The sequence below is a fragment of the Vombatus ursinus genome, unplaced genomic scaffold, assembly GCF_900497805.2.
Source record: "Vombatus ursinus unplaced genomic scaffold, bare-nosed wombat genome assembly UNPS02014787.1, whole genome shotgun sequence".
Lineage (NCBI taxonomy): Eukaryota > Metazoa > Chordata > Mammalia > Diprotodontia > Vombatidae > Vombatus > Vombatus ursinus.
In genome coordinates this window covers 3,993,936-4,013,423 of record NW_020954565.1, presented here as the reverse complement: position 1 = coordinate 4,013,423, position 19,488 = coordinate 3,993,936, and the positions used below count along the sequence as shown (strand labels likewise).

The 19,488-nt window shown below is 39.6% G+C and overlaps 1 protein-coding gene across 1 annotated transcript in view; it reads left to right on the top strand.

The window, feature by feature from the left end:
* The window catches only part of DBT (dihydrolipoamide branched chain transacylase E2), a 62,736-nt gene extending 56,675 nt beyond the window's left edge, over positions 1-6,061 (top strand). Inside the window, exons 9-11 of the mRNA XM_027868289.1 lie at positions 1,415-1,606; positions 2,632-2,703; positions 5,440-6,061. Of these exons, the coding sequence (XP_027724090.1) occupies positions 1,415-1,606; positions 2,632-2,703; positions 5,440-5,607 (432 nt within the window). The 3' untranslated portion in view covers positions 5,608-6,061. The remainder of the gene's footprint in view (positions 1-1,414; positions 1,607-2,631; positions 2,704-5,439) is intronic.
* The last annotated feature ends 13,427 nt before the right edge of the window (positions 6,062-19,488 follow it).

The window sequence follows — 19,488 nt, the reverse complement described above, 5'->3', positions numbered from 1 at the left end:
AGTATTTTTGTACAAATAGGTCTTTTCCCTTTTTTTTTTTTTTTAGTATCTTTGAGATACAGACCTAGTAGTGGTATTGCTGGATCAAAGGGTGTGCGTGGTTTTATAGCCCTTTGGGCATAGTTCCAAATTGCTCTCCAGAATGGCTGAATCAGCTCACAACTCCACCAACAATGCATTAGTGTCCAATTTTCCCACATCCCCTCCAACATTTATCATTTTCCTTTTCTGTCATATTAACCAATCTGATCGGTGTGAAGTGGTACCTCAGAGTTATTTTAATTTGCATTTCTCTAATCAATACTGATTTAGAGCATTTTCATATGACTATAGATCACTTGATTATTTCATCTGAAACTGCCTATTCATATCCTTTGACCATTTATCATTTGGGGAATGACTTGTATGCTTATAAATTTGACTCATTTCTCTCTAGTGTGAGAAGTGAGGCCTTCATCAGAGATACTTGCTGTAAAAGTTTCTGCTTTCTTTCTAATTTTGGTTGCATTGGTTTTATTTATGCAAAAATGTTTTGATTTTATATAATCAAAATTTTGTGATTTGTAGTGTTCTCCATATCCTGTTTGGTCCTAAATTCTTCCTTTATCCATAGATTTGGCAGGTAAACTGTTCCATACTTTCCTAATTTGCTTATGGTATCACCCTTTATGTCTAAATCATGTACCTAGTTTAACCTTATTTTGGTGTACAGTGTGAGATGCTGATCTACTCCTGGTTTCTGTCATTTTCCTTTCTAGTTTTCCCAGCAGTTTTTGTCAAATAATGAGTATTTGTCCCAAAAGCTTGGATCTTTGGGTTTATCAAACGCTAAATTACTTGTTGTCGTTTACTTCAGTATAGTGTGTACCAAATCTATTCCACTGATCCACCTCTCTGTTTCTTAGCCAGTACCAGATTGTTTTGATAATTACCACTTTATAATAGTTTGAGATCTAGTATGTGGTTTGGATTTTGGAATTATCTCTAGAGTAAGTTATTTGTTTCAGTGCTCTGTGAATTAGAATAGACTTAAAACTTTATTGTAAAATTTAATTATTTGGAGTAGGGGTAGAAAAATAATGGTTTGGTTTGGTTTTGTTTTTTAGGCAATTGGGGTTAAGTGACTTGCCCAGCGTCACACAGCTAGTAAGCGTCAAGTGTTCGGTCTGAGGCTGGATTTGAACTCAGGTCCTCCTGACTTCAGGGCCAGTGCTCTGTCCACTGCGCCATCTAGCTTCCCCCAGGTTTTTTTTTTTTCTTCAGGTTTTTTTTTTAATAAACAGAATTGTAGGGATTACAGAGGGAAAAAGCAGCCCTCTTTTAGGGGAATACAGCAAGAACACAGTCTTTCCCTAGTTTGTTATTCGGTTGTTAACTTGGTGAAAGAACTACTGTTGCCATTTTTCTTTTTTAGGCTTCTCATAATATTGGAATTGCTATGGATACTGAACAAGGGCTTATTGTCCCCAATGTGAAAAATGTTCAACTCTGTAGTGTGTTTGAGATTGCCATTGAATTAAATCGTCTGCAGAAACTGGGTTCTGCAAATCAGCTGGGAACTGCTGATATCACAGGGGGAACATTTACGTTGTCCAACATTGGATCAGTGAGTACTGTAATAATTAAAATATTCACATTTATAAACTGAGTTACAAAATTTCAGAATTGAACAGAATCAGGAATAAATCCTTTGCCTCTTGCCAACTTTAACCCATTGCTCCTAGTAATCTCCTCTGGGCCAAGTAGAATGTCTCTCATTCTTCTGTAAGATGAACAACCTTTCAAATACTTGAATTCAGCTGTGATTTCTGCCCAAGTCTTCTCCACACTAAACATCTCCAATTTCTTCAGCTAGTCCTCATATAGCTTGAACTTGAAACAAATGAAAAGCCTGAAAGACAGAGTTTCTGGGTAATTAATAATCAATTTATTAATTAGGTTTGCAAATAATAAATCAATAGTCAGTGGTCTGTCCCTCTTGGTGACCAAAAGACAAACCATGAAGATCATCAAATGCTTAAATACCTTGAGAAAAATGGGTGCCCTGACAGGGGGATAACAATCCACATTGGTGAACAATCAATGAGGTGGGGCAGGCAGACTCTGCAATGGGGAGGTAGGTTGAAAGCCTCCAGCTCCTGCTACTGCTTGTTTTAATGAGATTCAGCTGCCTCCAGTTATCTAGACAAAGGGATACATCTCCTCCTAGACCACTTAAACTGAACCTTGTGGGGCATGAGTCTACTGCTTTTTAGAGGCAGAATTCACCTAGTTTAGACTCTCTTTACACTTTAATCAGAAAAAAGCTCTCTCAGTTGAATGAGGTGAATATTCTGGCTGGTTAGGCCAGTCTCATCATTGGCTCTGTCCTTCAGAGATTGGTTGACCTACAAGGGCTGGTCCCTGAATCAGGAAATAAAAAGAGAAAAAAAAACCTGGATCCCAATACTAATAATTGATTATTAATAAAATAGAAAAATCCCTTCTCTCAAACTCAAGTCCCTTTGTTAATATGGAGATTATGAATCATATCTTTACATCTAAAAATAAAAAGTTCTACGTGTAAAAAACCTCTAAAATTCTTGAGTATTTTTTCTAAAACCCCAATTTCTGTACTTTTCTCTTTTTTAGATTGGTGGTACCTATGCCAAACCATTGATATTGCCACCAGAAGTAGCAATTGGAGCTCTTGGAGCCATAAAGGTATAAATGGATAAATAATTGAGGAATGTCAACATTAATTGAATTTAATCCTTTTGCAGTGGTAGAAGCAAAGTGACCCTTTTTGATGTTTGTCATCACTTCATAGATTTGAGTTTCTGAAAGTAGTCCTGTAGAAGCTACTTATATCTGCCTAGATGCTAGGTCTGCAATTTAGCTCCTTGCCACAGATGATATGGTATTCTAGGTTATCAGTCAATCAATAAACATTTATTAAGTGCCTGCAGTGTTCCATGCACTGTGGTAAGTGCTGAAATACAAAAAGAGGCAAAAAACAATCCCTGCCGTCAAGGAGCTTAGGATCTAATGGAGAAGACAACATGCAAACAAATATACATAAGGCAAGCTATATACAGGATAAATAGGAGATAATTAACAGAGGAAAGGTATGGAAATTAAGAGGAGGTGGAGAAGGCTTGCTATAGAAGGTGAGATTTTAGTTGGGACTTAAAGGAAGCCAGAGAGGTTAGTAGTCAGAACAGAAGAGGAAGAGCATTCCAGGTATGAGGGCCAGCCAGAGAAAATGCCTAGAACTAAGAGATGGAGTGTCTTGTTCGTGTTACTGCCAGGAGGCCAGTGTCACTGGTTCAAAGATATGATATAAGAGGACTGGAGAGGTAAGGAGGGGCTAGGTCATAAAGGACTTTGGATGTCAAACAGAGCATTTTGTATTTGCCCTTGGAGGCAATAGGAAACCCTTGGAATTTATTGAGTGAGGGGTCCAGGATCAGACCTTCACTTTAGGAAAATCACTTGGTGGATTTAGTGGAGTTCGAATTGGAGTGGGAAAAGACTTGAGGCAGGCAGACCCACCAGCAGACTGTTACAATAGTCCAGTCATGAGGTTGATGAAGGCCTGGGCCTGTATTAGAGTGGTAGCAATGTCAGAGGAGAGAAAAAGAGATGTTGCAAAGGTGAAATCAACTGGCCTTGGCAAGAGCTTGGATATGGAAGGGGTTTGGGGTTAAGAGATAGTGAGTAATCCAGAATGACTCCAAGCTTGTGAATGGTATTGCTCTCTAACAGTAATAAGGAAGATAAGAGAGGGGGAAGAATAGGGGCGGCTAGGTGGCACTGTGGATAGAGCTCTGGCCTTGGAGTCAGGAGGACCTGAGTTCAAATGCGGCCTCTGACACTTACTAGCTATGTGATCCTGGTTAAGTCATTTAACCCAATTGCCTCACCAAAAAAGCAAAAAAAAAAAAGAGAGAGAGAGAAGATTTAAGGAGTAATATAATGAGTTCCATTTTGGATGTGCAGATGGTGTACATGGTGCAGATGACTACTGCACATACAGTTCAAGATGTCCAAAAGATAGTTGGAGATTCAAGATTGGACATCAGCAAAAAGGGACAGGATAGATAGATTTGAGAATCATCACCATAGAAATAGTAATTTGATCCATAGAAACTGATGAGATAGCCAAGTGAAGTAGAATAGAGGGAGGGGAGAAGAGAGCCTAGGATAGAAGCCTAAGGTGGTTAAAGAGCATGAATTAGAAGAAGATCTAGTAAAGGAGACAGAAGAGTGGTCAGTTAGGAAGAAGGAAAACCAGGAGAGAGTGGTGTTCCAAAAACTCGGAGAGAAAAGAATGAATACCAAGGAAGAGAGAATGATAACAGTGTCGAAGACTACAGAGAGGTCAAGGAGAATGAGGATTGAGAAAAGACCATGGATTTGGCAAGCAAGAGACCATTAGTAACTTTGAAGACTGTGGTTTCAGTGCAATAAGGACCAGCTATAGTGATCGCTTTATGGATAACCAAAACAGTATAGATTAGCATAGGGTAACATCAATTATGTCTTTCTTATAAATATTATATTTATTTTAAAACACCAAACATAAGTTATCTCATTACTGTATATAAGGAAGAAAGGAAACAAGCATTTATTAACTACCTACTATGTGCTAGTGATTGTGCTAAGCACTTTACACATATCTGTATCATTATAATCATTATCATTTAGTAGCCACAAATAAACAGAGAGAGTGAACGGGGGATTGGGTGGCACAAAAGCTTTCTTTTCACATTTCCTAATTCTCCTGTCTCATTTTTTTGTTTATAATCATATAATAAATTTTCAAACAGAGGTGAGATCCATGCCAAATCTCCTAGAGCAGAGATTCTTAACCTGGGATTTGTAAACTTATTTCTTTACCATTTTGATAACTTTGTCTTTTTTTTTTTTTTTTTACATTTGTATTCCCAGTATTTGGCACAGGGCATGGCATGTAGTAGGTGCTTAAAATGTTTATTGATGATTGATTGACTATAACTGCATTTCAGTATAATTGGTTTCCTTTGTAATTCTGTGTGTTTGATTTTATACAACTAAAAACGGTATTTTAAGAAGAGATCTTTAGGCTTCACTCAACTTCCAGAGAGGTCCACAACACTAAAAATGCTGAGAACTCCTTGTTAGAGAATTGCATATATCCCCAGAAGAATGATATCATTAGAAAAGCTCCATTGCGTACAGGAAATATTGATGCCCTCTTAACTAAAATACCTTACTTGTTAGAATATATATAATAGAAATTCCTTGAATGATATATGTAGATATGAACAGTTTGTTTTTCGTCATAAGTTGATATGGCCTCCGTCACATCTGCTAGACTTCGCTGACACTATTAGAGAAGAGATATAGATAGCCATTGTAGCCACAACTCCTTGCATAGTTTGGAATCTGAGCAAAAATTTTCCTTTTTATTTCTAGGCTGTGCCTCGGTTTAATGAGAAAGATGAAGTAATCAAAACACAAATAATGAATGTGAGCTGGTCCGCTGATCATAGAATTATTGATGGTGCTACAATGGCCCGCTTCTCTAATTTATGGAAATCCTACTTGGAAAATCCAGCTTCTATGCTGCTAGAACTGAAATAAATATTGATTTGAAACATTCTTGAACTTTCTGGGCATCAGAAGAATGTATAAAACCTAGCTATGCTAGAACATGTTCTTTATTGAAATTCATATTATGTGAATGATTATATTACATGACCAAGATCCTACAGTAAAATGCCAGTCTCTCTTACCATGTTGCATCTTTTTTAAACTTAAACGTTCAGCTTTATTGTAACTCTCTTAAGGTTGTCAGGTTTTATAAAACAGTGTGACGTGTAACATCTTAATGTAGTACTGAAGTCTTAGATGTAAGGGATGCTGGTAACAGCAAGACTGACATTACTAAAAACTAGTATCTACATATGCTATCTCAGTATGACATTTTAACTGTCTCTTAAGGGTTGGGAAAAGGAATTTATATACAATAATATTTCTCTGCCCAGTATTAATTATACAGATTCTTAAATAAAGTGCACTTATGTTTATCTTTAAAGATGTTCAGTAGACTTTTATTATTCAGTAATGTTACTTTCATTCCTATAAATGTCTCATCCCTTATAAACACTACCTTAAATCTTAAAAAGGGGAATACTGAAATGATCTTAAAGAAATCCTGAAATCATATTTTAGAACTGATTCCCCACTGTCTACCTTCTCTATTTCTGTAAATATGATACTAGAGAAAGTCATACAACTGTGCTAACTGGGTGCATCGCAAATTTGTTAACCTAATCTCAGCTGAGCAGTCGCCATTGCACAGCAACACTTTTATTCTTCCCTAATTAACTGTTATGCTGTTCAGAGTAGTTTTTCCAAACCTAACTTTCTCTCCTAAAGCTCTTCTTACCACCCTTTCTGCTCTCCTTGTCTCTTGCGTTACTAGGAAAATAGAAATATCTACCATAAGCTTCCTCTTTTCCCCTTTCACACACTTGGAATTCTAGAAAAAAATGGGTCTTCTCCAGTCAGTTCTACCAGCAGATCTGAGCTCCACATTCCATCACTTGTCCTCCAGTCTTTTTTTTAGGCTATCCTCTGTGCCTGAAATGCCCTCCCTCCTCACCATAGCTTCCATCAAGGCTGAGCTCTGGTGCCATCTCCTATGTAAAGACTTTCCCTCTTCTCCCCAGTTGTTGGTGCTCTTTCCTTCTTCAAATTACTTTGTGCTTTCTGTACACACACTGTATCCCCCCAGTTGGATGGAAGCTCCTTCAATGAAGGAACTACTTCCCATTTTTGTCCTTTTTTTGTCTTGGTATTCCCAGTTCCTAGCACTGTGGCTTGTATATGATACAAATAGAAGCTTAATAAATGTTGAATTACCAGTAAGTTCTTTAAGGATAACTATCTAATTCAGCTTTCTAATGTTCTTGATCCTTACGAAATTGTAGTTTGGGGATTCTTTAACAATCATCTCAGTGTTACTAATTTAAAGGAATATATTTTGAGAAATTTGTTCATGTCTTATATGGGAAATCTTGTAGCTCTTCATTTTACACGTAGCAGTTTCTGCCGTTTCCCTCTCTTTGGGATTTTACTGCCTTCTTTATTGCCCTCTGCTGAACCAAAGATAGTGTAAGCATTTATTATGAGCACTGGTAATAAGAATTCGTTTTTTCTTGTTCTTACAAAGAAACTCAGTAATAAGGGAAAGGCAAACCAAGGACAATTAGAGTGGAAAGAGACCAAATAAAATACACTACCTTAGCTGGGGAATTCCTTGTCCCTGTAGGTGTTCAAAGCAGATATGTAGATGACCAACTTGTGAGGGATGTTGGAGAAAGGGCTTATGCATCCTTGACCTTGGTAACCTGTAAGCTCTTTTCTAACTCTGGAAACTTTTCTAACTCTGTGATTTTAGAATAAAAATGGATAATGATTGAGCAATCTAATGGATTCCCTCAGTAGCATTAAAGGGAGCATAAGCCAGTGTTAACTTTCATTCAGAAATACGAACTTGTTTTAATGCTGTGCAATTGAATGTCAGGTGCTAAATATATTGATTCAAGGTTTGTGATGTAAAAAGAAAGACTTCATGTTTGTATTAAAATTTTGGTTTATAATAAGTTGAAATGAAAAAAATTAAACCACTTAAAGAGAATCTGAGCATAGGAGAGGGAGAGTTGACTTTCAAATGTATGCAATTATAATAATTTTGCACTTAATTCATTATTGAAAAGTATATCGTATTAATTGATTTAAAAGAAAAATTCATGTATATTTTGGAATGGAATTTTTCAATAAAATTTTCAATAATCTTTTATTTTTTCATTCTTTCAGCATTCAACAGTTGTGGTTGAAAAAGAGTTTAAGTGATTCTGGGCCCAAGAGAATCCACTAAACTCATAGACAATTGTGTGAGAAGAGGCAGAGCCAAGATGGCAAAGTAGCATGAAATATAGCAATTCCCTCCCCCAAAACCAAAAATAAAAATTCCAAACTGATATAGAAAATGCACCAGATCAAATCCAAGAAAAAGTCATACTGATTCATTTTTCTAGCCCAAATCAGCATAGAGAGACAGAGGCCTGTGGATGCTGGGGACTGGGTCTAAGAGTGTCCCACTCCAGTTCCAGGGTTCCAGGACTGAAACAAACCATAGAAAGTCCCAGACCCATATCAAGGCACCATATTGAGCAGGCTACAGACACAAGGGCCAATTGGCAGCTTTGTTGCTAACTACCCAAGAAGATGATAGACTAGATCTTTTCTATGATCCCCTTGACATCTCAGATGTCTCCAAAACAGAAATTATGTGCTAGAGATGATAATAGCTAACATTTGCTAGGCCCTTTACAATTATTATCTTATTTAGTCCTCACAGCAACCCTGAAAGGCAGGTCCTACTATTATCCCCATTTTATAGATGAGGAAATTAAGGTAAATAGAGGTTAAATGACTTGCCCAGGCTCACAGAGCTAGTAAGTTTGAGAGCAGATTTGAACTCAGGTCTTCTGACTCCAGACTTGGTACTCTTATCAGCTGTGCCACTCAAGTGCCTCTCATTGGTCATGCATGAGCTGGCTTCTACACTGAACTCCTCCATTCAACATCCTCCCCCACTTTCTGAGCCCCTGGCCTCAAAGCTGCAGTTAGCCACCCCAAGGATCCCACCACAGGCTCACAACAAAATCCAATCCCAGGTCCAGTACCCCCTTCCTTTCTCCAGTGCCCTGACAATCCCAGGTCCTGGCTGTGGGGAGTTTTCCCAGGTTGTGACAGCCTGCCAGTGTTATGGCAGTATTGCAGGGGCAGAAGCCTTATGGGCCCCCAACAGCCAGCCAGCAGCACAACTGAAGCAGTGCTCTAGGGCAAAAGCTTGCAGGGGGGAGGGGTGGTGGCAGTGGAGGTGAGGAGAGAGGCAGCAGCCTGTACTGCAAAAGATTTCTGCAGGATATCCAGGAACAGAGGTAAAGGGGCAGGACAATGTCCAAGCTGGAAATCAGCAGCATACCATATCCCACCCTCCTCCCAGAGCTTCAGAGAACCAAACTACAGAAATCAAACCCATAATACCACTGATGCCAACCTAAAGAACCAAGGTACAGAGGAAGTGGGACAGAATGCTGGAATAAGTCATTGTGTGTGTGTGTGTGTGTGTGTGTTGGAAGGGGGAAGGGAGAGTGCATGCACTCCACTAAACCTGAGCTTCTCCAGCCAGTTCTGTGCCCCCAAAAGTCATTCGAGGCAGTCCCAGACTGATGAGTAGTAAACTGCCCACCGTGGGAGGAGGCTGAGACATTTGAATTCCAGACCCTACAGAAACCACCATCAGAGTGGAGGCAGACAGTGAACAATGGGGAAATGGGGGGGGGGGGCTGAAATTACCAAGGATCTTGAGAAGAAAACTCAAAGATGTTGAATTTAGTAAGCAGAGAAATCAACAGAGAAAACTTTAACAGCCAAAAGAAGTGTGCCCTCCAGATCTAGTAAAGAAATCCAGGTATATAAATAAATACTGCAAAACAAAGGAAAATGATCTAACACTTGATAAGAAAGAGGGCCCTGAGGAATTTGAGGAGAACATGGAACCCAACATACTGTTCCTGAATGGTTGGAAAAAGAAATTAAAATTATGAGAGCAGAATTTTATGGCCCATGCATCAAAAATAACAAGAAAAAAACAAAAAACACTGGAATCTGCAGTGGCAAGTCTCACCAAAGAAACAAAAGAGAGAACACTGGATTGGGAATGACAATAGAAGTAAAGGAAAATCTGGAAGAGAAGCAAAAAGTAGTATTTAAAAAAATATGCTCACTATCCACAAAAGAACTACACAAGAAAGATGTGTTGTTATTGATCTAGGGTGAGACATCCTAGAGAATGAAGTCAAGTGGGTCTTAGGAATCACTGCTAACAATAAGGTAAGTGGAGGTGATGGAATTCTGACTAAGCTATTTAAAATCCTAAAAGATGATGCTGTTAAAGTGCTGCTATCAATTTGCCAGCAAATTTGGAAAACTCAACAGTGGCCATTGGATTGGAAAAGATCAGTTTACATCTGAGTCCTAAAGAAGGGCAATGCCAAATTACAGAACAATTGCCCTCATTTCACATGCCAGCAAGGTTATGCTTAAGATTCTACAAGCAGGGCTTCAGCAATATGAGGGTGAGAATTACCAGAAGAGCAGGCTGGTTTTCAAAGAGGCAGAGGAATTAGAGACCAAATTGTCAACATTCACTGAATTGTGGAGAGAAAGCAAGGGAGTTCCAGAAAAACATCCACTTCTGCTTCATTGACTACACTAAAGCTTTTGACTGTGTGGATCACAACAAAACGTGGCAAGTTCCGAAAGAGTACCAGATCATCTTATTTGTCTCTTGAGGAACCTGTACATAGGTTAAGAAGCAACAGTTAGAACCAGATATAGAACAACTGATTGGTTTAAGATTGGAAAAGAAGTACATCAAGACTGCATAGTGTCACTTTAATTTACTTGCAGTGTACATCATGTGAAATGCCAGGCTGGATGAATCTGAAGCCAGAATTAAGTTTATTGGGAGAAATATCAACAATATCAGATATGCAGACAATACCACTCTAATGGCAGAAAGTGAAAAAAAATTAAGAAGCCTCTTGATGAGGGTAAAAGAGGAGAATATAAAAGCTGGCTTGAAGCTTAACATACAAAAAAAAAATTAAGATCTTGGCAAATGGTCCCATCACTTTCCGGCAAATAGAGGTAGAAGAAATGGAAGCAGTGCCAGATTTTATATTCTTGGGCTCAAAGATCACTGCAGATGGTGACTGCAGCCATGAAATTAAAAGATGCTTGTTCCTTGGAAAGAAAGCTATGGCAAATCTGAACAGCATACTAAAAAGCAGTGACATCACCTTGCCGACAAAGATCCACATAGTCTAAACTATGGTTTTTCCAGTAGCAATGTATGGCTGTGAGAGCTGGACTATAAGAAGAGCTGAGAGCTACAGAATGAATGCTTTTGAATTGTGGAGCTGGAGTCCCTTGGGCAGCAAGGAGATCAAATCAGTCTATACTTAAAGATATTAATTCAGGTTTTTCATTGGAAGGTCAAATACAGAAGATGAAACTTAAAGACTTTGGCCACATAATGAGAATACAGAATTTGTTGGGAAAAGACCCTGAAGGGTCTAAAGGCAAAAGGAAAAGAGAATGGCAGAGGATGAACTGAATAGTGTCAGGGAAACAATGAACATGAACTTGGATAGACCTTGAGAGATAGTGGAGGATAGAAGGGCCTGGCATGTTGTGATCTATGGGGTCACAAAGAGTTGGACGTTACTGAATGACTGAATAATAGCAACAAGATGGAAGGGAGTAAGTGTAAGAAGACTGGAAAGGTAGGACAGGGTCAGGTTATGTAGGACTTTAAAAGTCAATGAAGGGGACTACTATTCTAAATTTGTTTCTCATTAACAATGGTTGTTGTAATGGAAATGACCAGAATCCAGTGTCCATTCCAGCTTACAGTTTGTGATAGAGAGTAAAAGTCAGACATAGTTCATTATGGATGCTAGGTTTTGAGAGAGCAGATTTCATAAGGTTCAGAAAGAGTCTAGGTAGGACCCCAAGAACTAAAAAAATAGGAAACTGTCAACAGGCAATCATGACTTCATGAAACTTGCCTGAAAATTAGGTTTATCACAAGAGTAATGAACATACAGGTGGAACCCAAAGAGTTCACAATCCAAACAGAGGTCTGTATATTTATATCAGTAGGACAAAGGAAGGAGAAGGAAACACAAAACTCCACCTGGCATGGGAGGGGGAAAGTGCAGTAAAGGTGGAAAAAGAACAAAACCCCTCCTGAAAGAGTGGAGCAAGGTGATTGCAAAAGCTGCATTCTTTCCCCTTAGGAACTGCTAAACTATGAAGATAGGAGGGTCCACTTATCTGCAAGGGACCCAGATGCACAAGAATTTTCCTAGCCTGGCACAGACTAGCTAGGGCATGTTTTGCCTCCCAAGCACACAGGGAACCCAGCTTGGGGTGCAAACAGCAAATTATGTCAGATTAAGGGTGGGGCTTTGTCCTTGGCACATCCCAGGTCTCCTGCATACTCTGAGTCCAGTGTTTCTGGAAAATATGGTAACTCAAAAAGACAAGTTCAGGGGACCCCTTAACAGTCCTTAACAAAACTAAGCCCAGGACAGGTGGGAGAGGGGAGATGGGAAGTTTTCAAGAATGAAATTCTGATGATACAAAGAGAACCAACTCCAATCAGGAGAAAAAGTGAGAGTTTTCTAAAGAGACTGATATCAATACAGAGGGAGCTTATCAACTTAAAAAAAAAGAGATGCTGAAGATTGAAACAAAAGTAAGTATTGGAGGACAAATGGTGGCAAGATGCTGTAAAAATGTACAAGAACTCAAAATGCCTGAGTTTTTAAAAGAATGTTAAAGGCAATGAAAAGATGTGGTGAGTTTTTTGTTTATTAGGTTTTTAGCTACATTGGGGAAAAGAGGCAGAATTTTTTTCCCTCCACCATAGTCACAGGATTGGAGAAGGCCAATGTCCCAATTTTCAAAAAAAGGGAAGCAAAGGGAATCTGCAAACTCTCGAAGCCTTAAGAGGTCTGCTGTTCGTTTTTCTTGGTTTCTCAATGGGGATTTGGAGGGAACATGGGAGGGAGAGAATGCAGACCTGAAAATAAAATTGAATTAAAAAAAAAGAGGACTGCAGTTCAAACTGGAGGGAATAATGAGTAACAAAGAAAATTGCTCAACTGTTTCTGTTTTTGCTCCCAAGGGAATGAGCATTGGACTGGAAATAACAGAACAATAATAGGGAGGTGATATCCAAAATAAATAGAGGAATAGTGAGGAAGCACCTAACTGCTTTTGATGAGTTAAGGTACCTAATCAAAATGGAACTACATTTACAAATATGGAAAGAACAGGCAGATGTTATTCATGTAATTCTGAGCCACTGTTAGTAATGTTTGAAAGTGTGAAAATAGAAGAGGTGCCACGGGACTGAAGAAGGCCAAGTGTCCCAATTTCCAAAATAGGGAAGAAAAGGGAATCCACAAACTATAGGCCAGAGAGTTTGGCTTAAATTACTGGAAAAATTTCTACATGTATCATTAAAAGGTGTGGTTAAAGAGCATATAGAAAAGGAAGTGTTGATCACAAAGGAAGGGTCAGCATGGCGGCTTCATTTGGAATGAGTCTTGATAGACTAATCTCATTTCTGGTAGTTCAAGGAAATGCTGTAGATAGATAGATATAGATGGAAATAAAGCATTTACTAAGTGGTTGCTCTGTGCTAAGCACTACGGATACAAATACCAGCAAACAGGACCGTACCTACCCTTAAGGAGTTTATATTCTAATGGGGGAAGAAAACACATAACAGGGAGAAACTGAAAAGGGGGCAGAGAAGGGGAAACGTGGAAAGAGGAAAGATAACCTGCCTGGAGGCAATGCATTAGACAAGGAGGAAGTGGAATTAGAGACCTGAGAAAGGTGAAGCATGGCTAATACCCTGCCTAAAATGGTGGTCGGGGGAGGTAGTTATCAATGAGGAAAAGAGGGTCCCAGGTTCCTCAGGGGACAAGGTAGTAGGAAAGGAGAAGGAGAAAGATTGAGAGCCAAGGTGTGAGAGGGTATATTTAGACTTCAGCAAAATATATAACAAACCTTAAATCCTACATTTGTCCTCTGGGGCACACTATCTCCTCTCCATTAGAACGTGAACACTTTTGGAACAAAATGTGTCTTGCCTTTCTGTGTGTCTTCTCAGTGCTTGGCACAGTGCTTTTCACATAGTAGTTAATAAATACTTATTCATTTCTCCATTGATCCATTCAGTCATCTCAGAAACAATTTCCAAAGAGCCCAAATTGTCAGACACAACTGGTTACTGAGGTATTTAAAATCTTTCTCCTAGCTACTTAAGAAGGTAGATTATGGGTGGAATGGAATGAGGAAAAGAATAGAATGATATAGTGAGGCCCTAGACATTCCTACTTCTGGCTTCTGCCTTCCACCCCCTGCCCAAATCTCCATCCACTGCCAAGAACAATAGCATTGCATATATAAATTTAGTAACATTAAACAACTGCTTTCATCCTGCTAGTAATTACCTAGAAATACTACTGTATACATGGCAAGAATTAGAGAAAAGGATTAGGGCTGTAATTTCATTGTTACAGGCCAGAAATTGTTTTGTTGTCTGGACCATTTTATTCTCTTAAAAATTATTAAGGGGGCAGCTAGGTGGCATAGTGGAAAGAGCACCACCAACCCTGAAGTCAGGAGGACCTGAGTTCAAATCTGGCCTCAGGCACTTGACACTTACTAGCTAAGTGACCCTGGGCAAGTCACTTAACCCCATACTAATCAAAAAAAAAAAAAAGATAGTGGTCCAGACTTTTTTGAATAACAAACCAGACATCTTTGAAGGATAGCTTGGTGGTGTAACAATATTAGACCAGACTCCCTGGTGTCCATTCACATCCTCAAAGGACAGCAGATTTCCTTGAGGCAAGAATAGAATAGTGAGTAGCAGAAGAACTGGGTTTCTAAACATAACTCATTACAGGCAAGCTGAATTTCTGCACTAAGTTCAGAGACAAAGAACCATGACTTAGGTAGTTATAAGACAAAATCAATTAACTGTAAATAGGATCAATAAAAAATGATATAAAATCAATTTAGTCAGGCTATAAATTACAGGAAATTACAGGAAAGTGTTTATTCTGCATAGATGGAGGGAGTTTATACACCAGGAGTTCCCCACACCTGTGATTTCACAGGCCTGGACTAAAAAAAGAAAATCACTAAATATAACATGACTTTGGTGGGTGAGTAGGTTGAGGAATTTAAATATACATATTTACCACCAGATATCACAGGCAGATCATTTGTCTTCCTATTTGTCATTATATCATATTTGTGTGCATGTGCATGTGTGTGAGAGAGAGACAGAGACAAAGAGTTATGTAAAGCAATTTTTAACAATATAAAGTGTCAGATACTTTACATAAACATCAGTTACTTTAAGTAATTGGGCATATCTGCCTTCAATTCCCCATATCCATTACCCTTGAGATCAATGTCAGTCAATAAGCGTCCATTAACTACCTAGTATGTACCAGGCACTATGCCAAGTGCTGGGATACAAAGAAAGGCAAAAAACAGTCCTTGCCCCTCAAGGAACTCACATCCAATGGAGACAAAATGCAAACAGCTATGCACAAACAAGATAGAGGCAGGATAAATAGGAAATAATCAACAGAGGGGAGGCCCTAGAAGTAAGAGGAGTTGGGAAAGGCTTCCTTCAGAAGGTGGGATTTTGGCTGGGACTAGAAGGAATCGGGAGAAACCAAGAGGCAGAGATGAGAAGGGAGGGAGGGAAAGAGAGGAAAAGGGAGGGGGAGGGAGAGAGGGATCATTCAAGGAATGAGGGACAGTCAGTGAAAATTTTTGGAGCTGAGAGGAAGTTTTTTGTTCCAGGAACAGCAAGGCCATTTCCATTAGATAGAAAAGTAGGTAGCAGTGGAGGGATGTAAATTGTAAGAAGACTGGAAAGCCTGGAGGTGGGGGGTGGGGGAGCCATATTAAGGTTTTGTTTTTGTTTTTTGCTTTTTGGTGAGGCAATCAGAGTTAAGTGACTTGCCCAGGGTCACACAGCCAGTAAGTGTCATGTCTCAGACTGGATTTGAACTCAGGTCCTCGTGACTCCAAGGCCAGAGCTCTATCCATTGCCCCACCTAGCTGCCCCCCTCCTCGTGAAGGGTTTTGAAAGATAAATTGATGGTTTTATATGTGATCCATGAAGTGATAAGGAACCATTGGTATTTATTGAGTAGGAGGTAACATAGTTGGTCAGACCTGTACTGTTGGAAAACCAGTTTGTTGGCTGATTGGAGGATTGACTGGAGATGCTTGTGGCAGACAGATTAAACATCAAGCTATTGCAAGAGTCCAGGTGGGAGGGCCTTCATAAGGGTGGTGGCAGCATGTGGGTGAGAGAGAAATATACTCTTACCTAGAGCCCTCATCCAATTCTTAGCCTGCTCACAGACCAGGCAAATCATTGAAATTAAATAAGAAAGCATCAATTGAACGAGTAACAAAATATAACAGGAAAATGCATGCAATAAAAATCATTCTTATTCTCTAAACCTCATGTTGCTTGCGTATTTGCTTTTTCCTCAAAGTATCAGATGGTTTACATATGCTTTTCTCTGAAACCTGGGTAAGGGACTCTTTATGTTATTTGTTATTCACTCTTTTCCAATCGTGTCCAATTCTTTGTGACCACCATTTGGGATTTCCTCAGCAAAGATACTGGAGCAGTTTGCCATTTCCTTCTCCAGCTCATTCTGCAGATAAGGAAACTGAGGCAAATAGAGTTAAGTGACTTGCCCAGGGTCACACAGTAAGTGTCTGAAGCTAGATTTAAACTCATCAAGATGGGTCTTCTAAATTCCAGGCCCAGCACTCTATTCACTGCACCACCTAGCCGCCCTAGCTGTTTATCCTCTTTATCTCTGTTCTTATTACTTGCTAGACTTCAGTATTAAAAACAAGGTCTCAAACCTCATCACCCATTTTGCCAATCCTATACAATAGAGTACAATTTTATAATAATAACAATAATAACCAACATTTACAAACCACTTACTATGTGCCAGGCACAGATCTTATAGGTACTCAGTCCATTCTCCATTTGAACTTTAAAGACAAGGAAACCAAAGTCAAAATGCTTGGTGTCACAGAGAATTAAGAACACAATTGAGACTAGGATTCAAGTCTTCTGACTGTCAGGTAGGTACACTTCCTCTTATCACACTGCTACCAAATACTTCAGGCTTCCCATCCCTGAGGCCCAGGGATCAGATGGCTTGTGTGTTTCTGATGTCATGATCAAAGAGATCCAGACCCCAAATGACTACTTTGTCTTCATAAGGAATCCTTCTGCGTCGTGCCAAGGATTCCTGTTCAGAATAATGCTTTTCAAATGCAGAAAATACATAGGATTATGGAAGATGCCAAACTTCAGTGAAAAAATGTAATTTGTTTCTGGTCAAGTTCACAGGCCCTCCTGAAATCTATCTTAACCACAGATTAAGAATTCCTGGTCTTGGGGAATCAGCATCCGAAGGGGCGTTAAATGACTGTCATTTCTCCTCCTCTTCTCCTAATGCCCAGCAGTTCCCAGTCATTATCTTTCTCTGCTTTCCCTTTCCACGTACCATCTAAAACCCTTCTCCACTGTGGTGCAGTGTCAGTATCCCCACAGTTAAAGTCAGAAGACCTGAGTTCAAATCTAAGCTCTGCCACTTTCTGTCTGGATGAATTCGGGCCAGTGATTTCATCTTTATGGACCTCATTCCCCTCATCTGCAAAAATGGTTGGATGTAATGTCCTCTAAGGTCCCTTCTATTTCTAAAACTACGATCCCATCATCTCACATTTCTTTTGTTTTCTGGCACTCACTGAAATCTAGATTTGTCCTGAAGACACTACATCTCTTGGTACCCCAAGACTGGTTGTTCCTTCTCTTATGCACCTTGAATCATGGGGCCATGAGGAAGGGGAAGGTGGACACACATGTATTGAGTGCCAGGTACTGAGATAAGTGCTTCACAAATATTATCTCAATTGATGTTTATAACCACCATGTAAGGTAGGTGCCTTTATTATCCCCATTTTAGAGTTGAGGGAACTGAAACAGACAGAGGTTAAGTGACTTGTCCAAGAATCACACAGTGAGTAAGTGCCTGAGAATGAATTTGAATTGGACCTGATTCCATGCACAGCATTCTACCCATCATACCACCTAGCTGCCTCTAGGAGGAGAAGGAAGAGGAATGGTCATAATCCTTACTCCTTCTTATTAGACTCTCCCTCTGTTGCTCCCACTCACCAACCATATCATCCTGTACAGGTCCTTGTTGCTGTTACCTGTGGACCTCTCTCGCCCTTCCTCAATGAGTTCAGTAGCTGGTTCACAGTCTTCTCTACCTCAACACCTTCCCCGTCAAACACCCTGACCTCCCACTTTCTCCGTCTGCTCAACTTCCAAATCTTGTGTCCTTAGTTTACTTCAGCCACATAGGACAGGTCATGCTGTTGACCAGTGATATCCAACTGAAATAGAAATAAGTCCCTATGGGCTGCATATTGACTTAGAAAACTACAATTAACATTACCTATGTTGTATTTTCATTTCTTTTGTTAAACATTTCACAATTACATTTTTATCTGTTTTGTCCCACCCTTAGGAGTTTTGTGGGCCCCACGTGGCCTTGTGAGCTAGGAATTTGATACCTTTTCTGTAGGCCACCCCTCCTCCGAATCGATTTGCCCCCAAGGATCTGAATTCCTAGTTACAATTCCAGCAATGTCAGAAGCTAGAGGCTCCTCCTCACATTCCTAGGTCCATATTTTTGGGATTGTTCTGAAGTCTTTGTGCCTATGGTCTAAGCTTTTGTGGCTCAAGGACTTGGCAGCCCCTTCTATTTATATGACACAAGTGTTTCTCATGGGGACAGATTCACTGCTTTCTGTTGGTCTCCTAAACTCTGTTTGCACATGGGTCCTGTGAAGTGGGAAAACTTTCAACATGAGCACTCCAGGCACTTTGCACACAAGCCCCATGTGATTCCTGCTATTCCTAGCTTTGTCGTAGTTTAAAATTAGCACTGGGCTGACATGACAGTCCTCTGGGTCACAGTGTGGCTGAGGATCTGAATTGCTTGGAGTGGCACTGGCAAAATCCATCTGTATCCTCTCTCTTGCTGAGCAATCAATGAGTTTGGAAACACTGCCAACTCCGGTAAGTTTTTCTGAGTTCTCCCCCATGTTCTCATTTACAAATGTTTGCTGCTGAGGATTCAGTTCTAACCATGCCTGCACTTGCCCGGCCAGAGCAACTCAGTTTGGGAACTATAAAACCCATCTCTTTAGAGGTCAGAGTTACTCATTTAATGAGTAACTCTTCTAGAAAATGGATTTCATAGAAGGGAAAGTGAATTTCTTTCAAGACTGATTTGTTTGATTTTGTTAGTTTGTTTTTAGTTTTGAATGCTCTACTAACCTGCTAGTCCTGGCATGTTATTGGGCCTGAGGTCCTGGTATGTCTCTTTCTGTTGTGATAATAACACAAGGTAGAAGGACTTCATTTCCCTTACATTTCCCAGGATGTGAGCCTCTCATAGGTATTCTGACTTAATACCCAATTTTTTCTCTAGTACAGATTATAACTTTTGAAATGATCTGAAACCATATGCTTCTAAATGCTCCAGACTCTCTGACGGCCAAAGGAGCAGGTGATTTTTACATTAAATTCAGCATTTATCTATTAAGCACTCATTATGTACAAGGCACTGAGGATACATAATTAGTCTCCGCCCTTGAAGAGTTTTAGATTGAGGGTCAGGGGAAAACATGTACAGAGGTAAATGCAAAGTAATGAAATGTAAT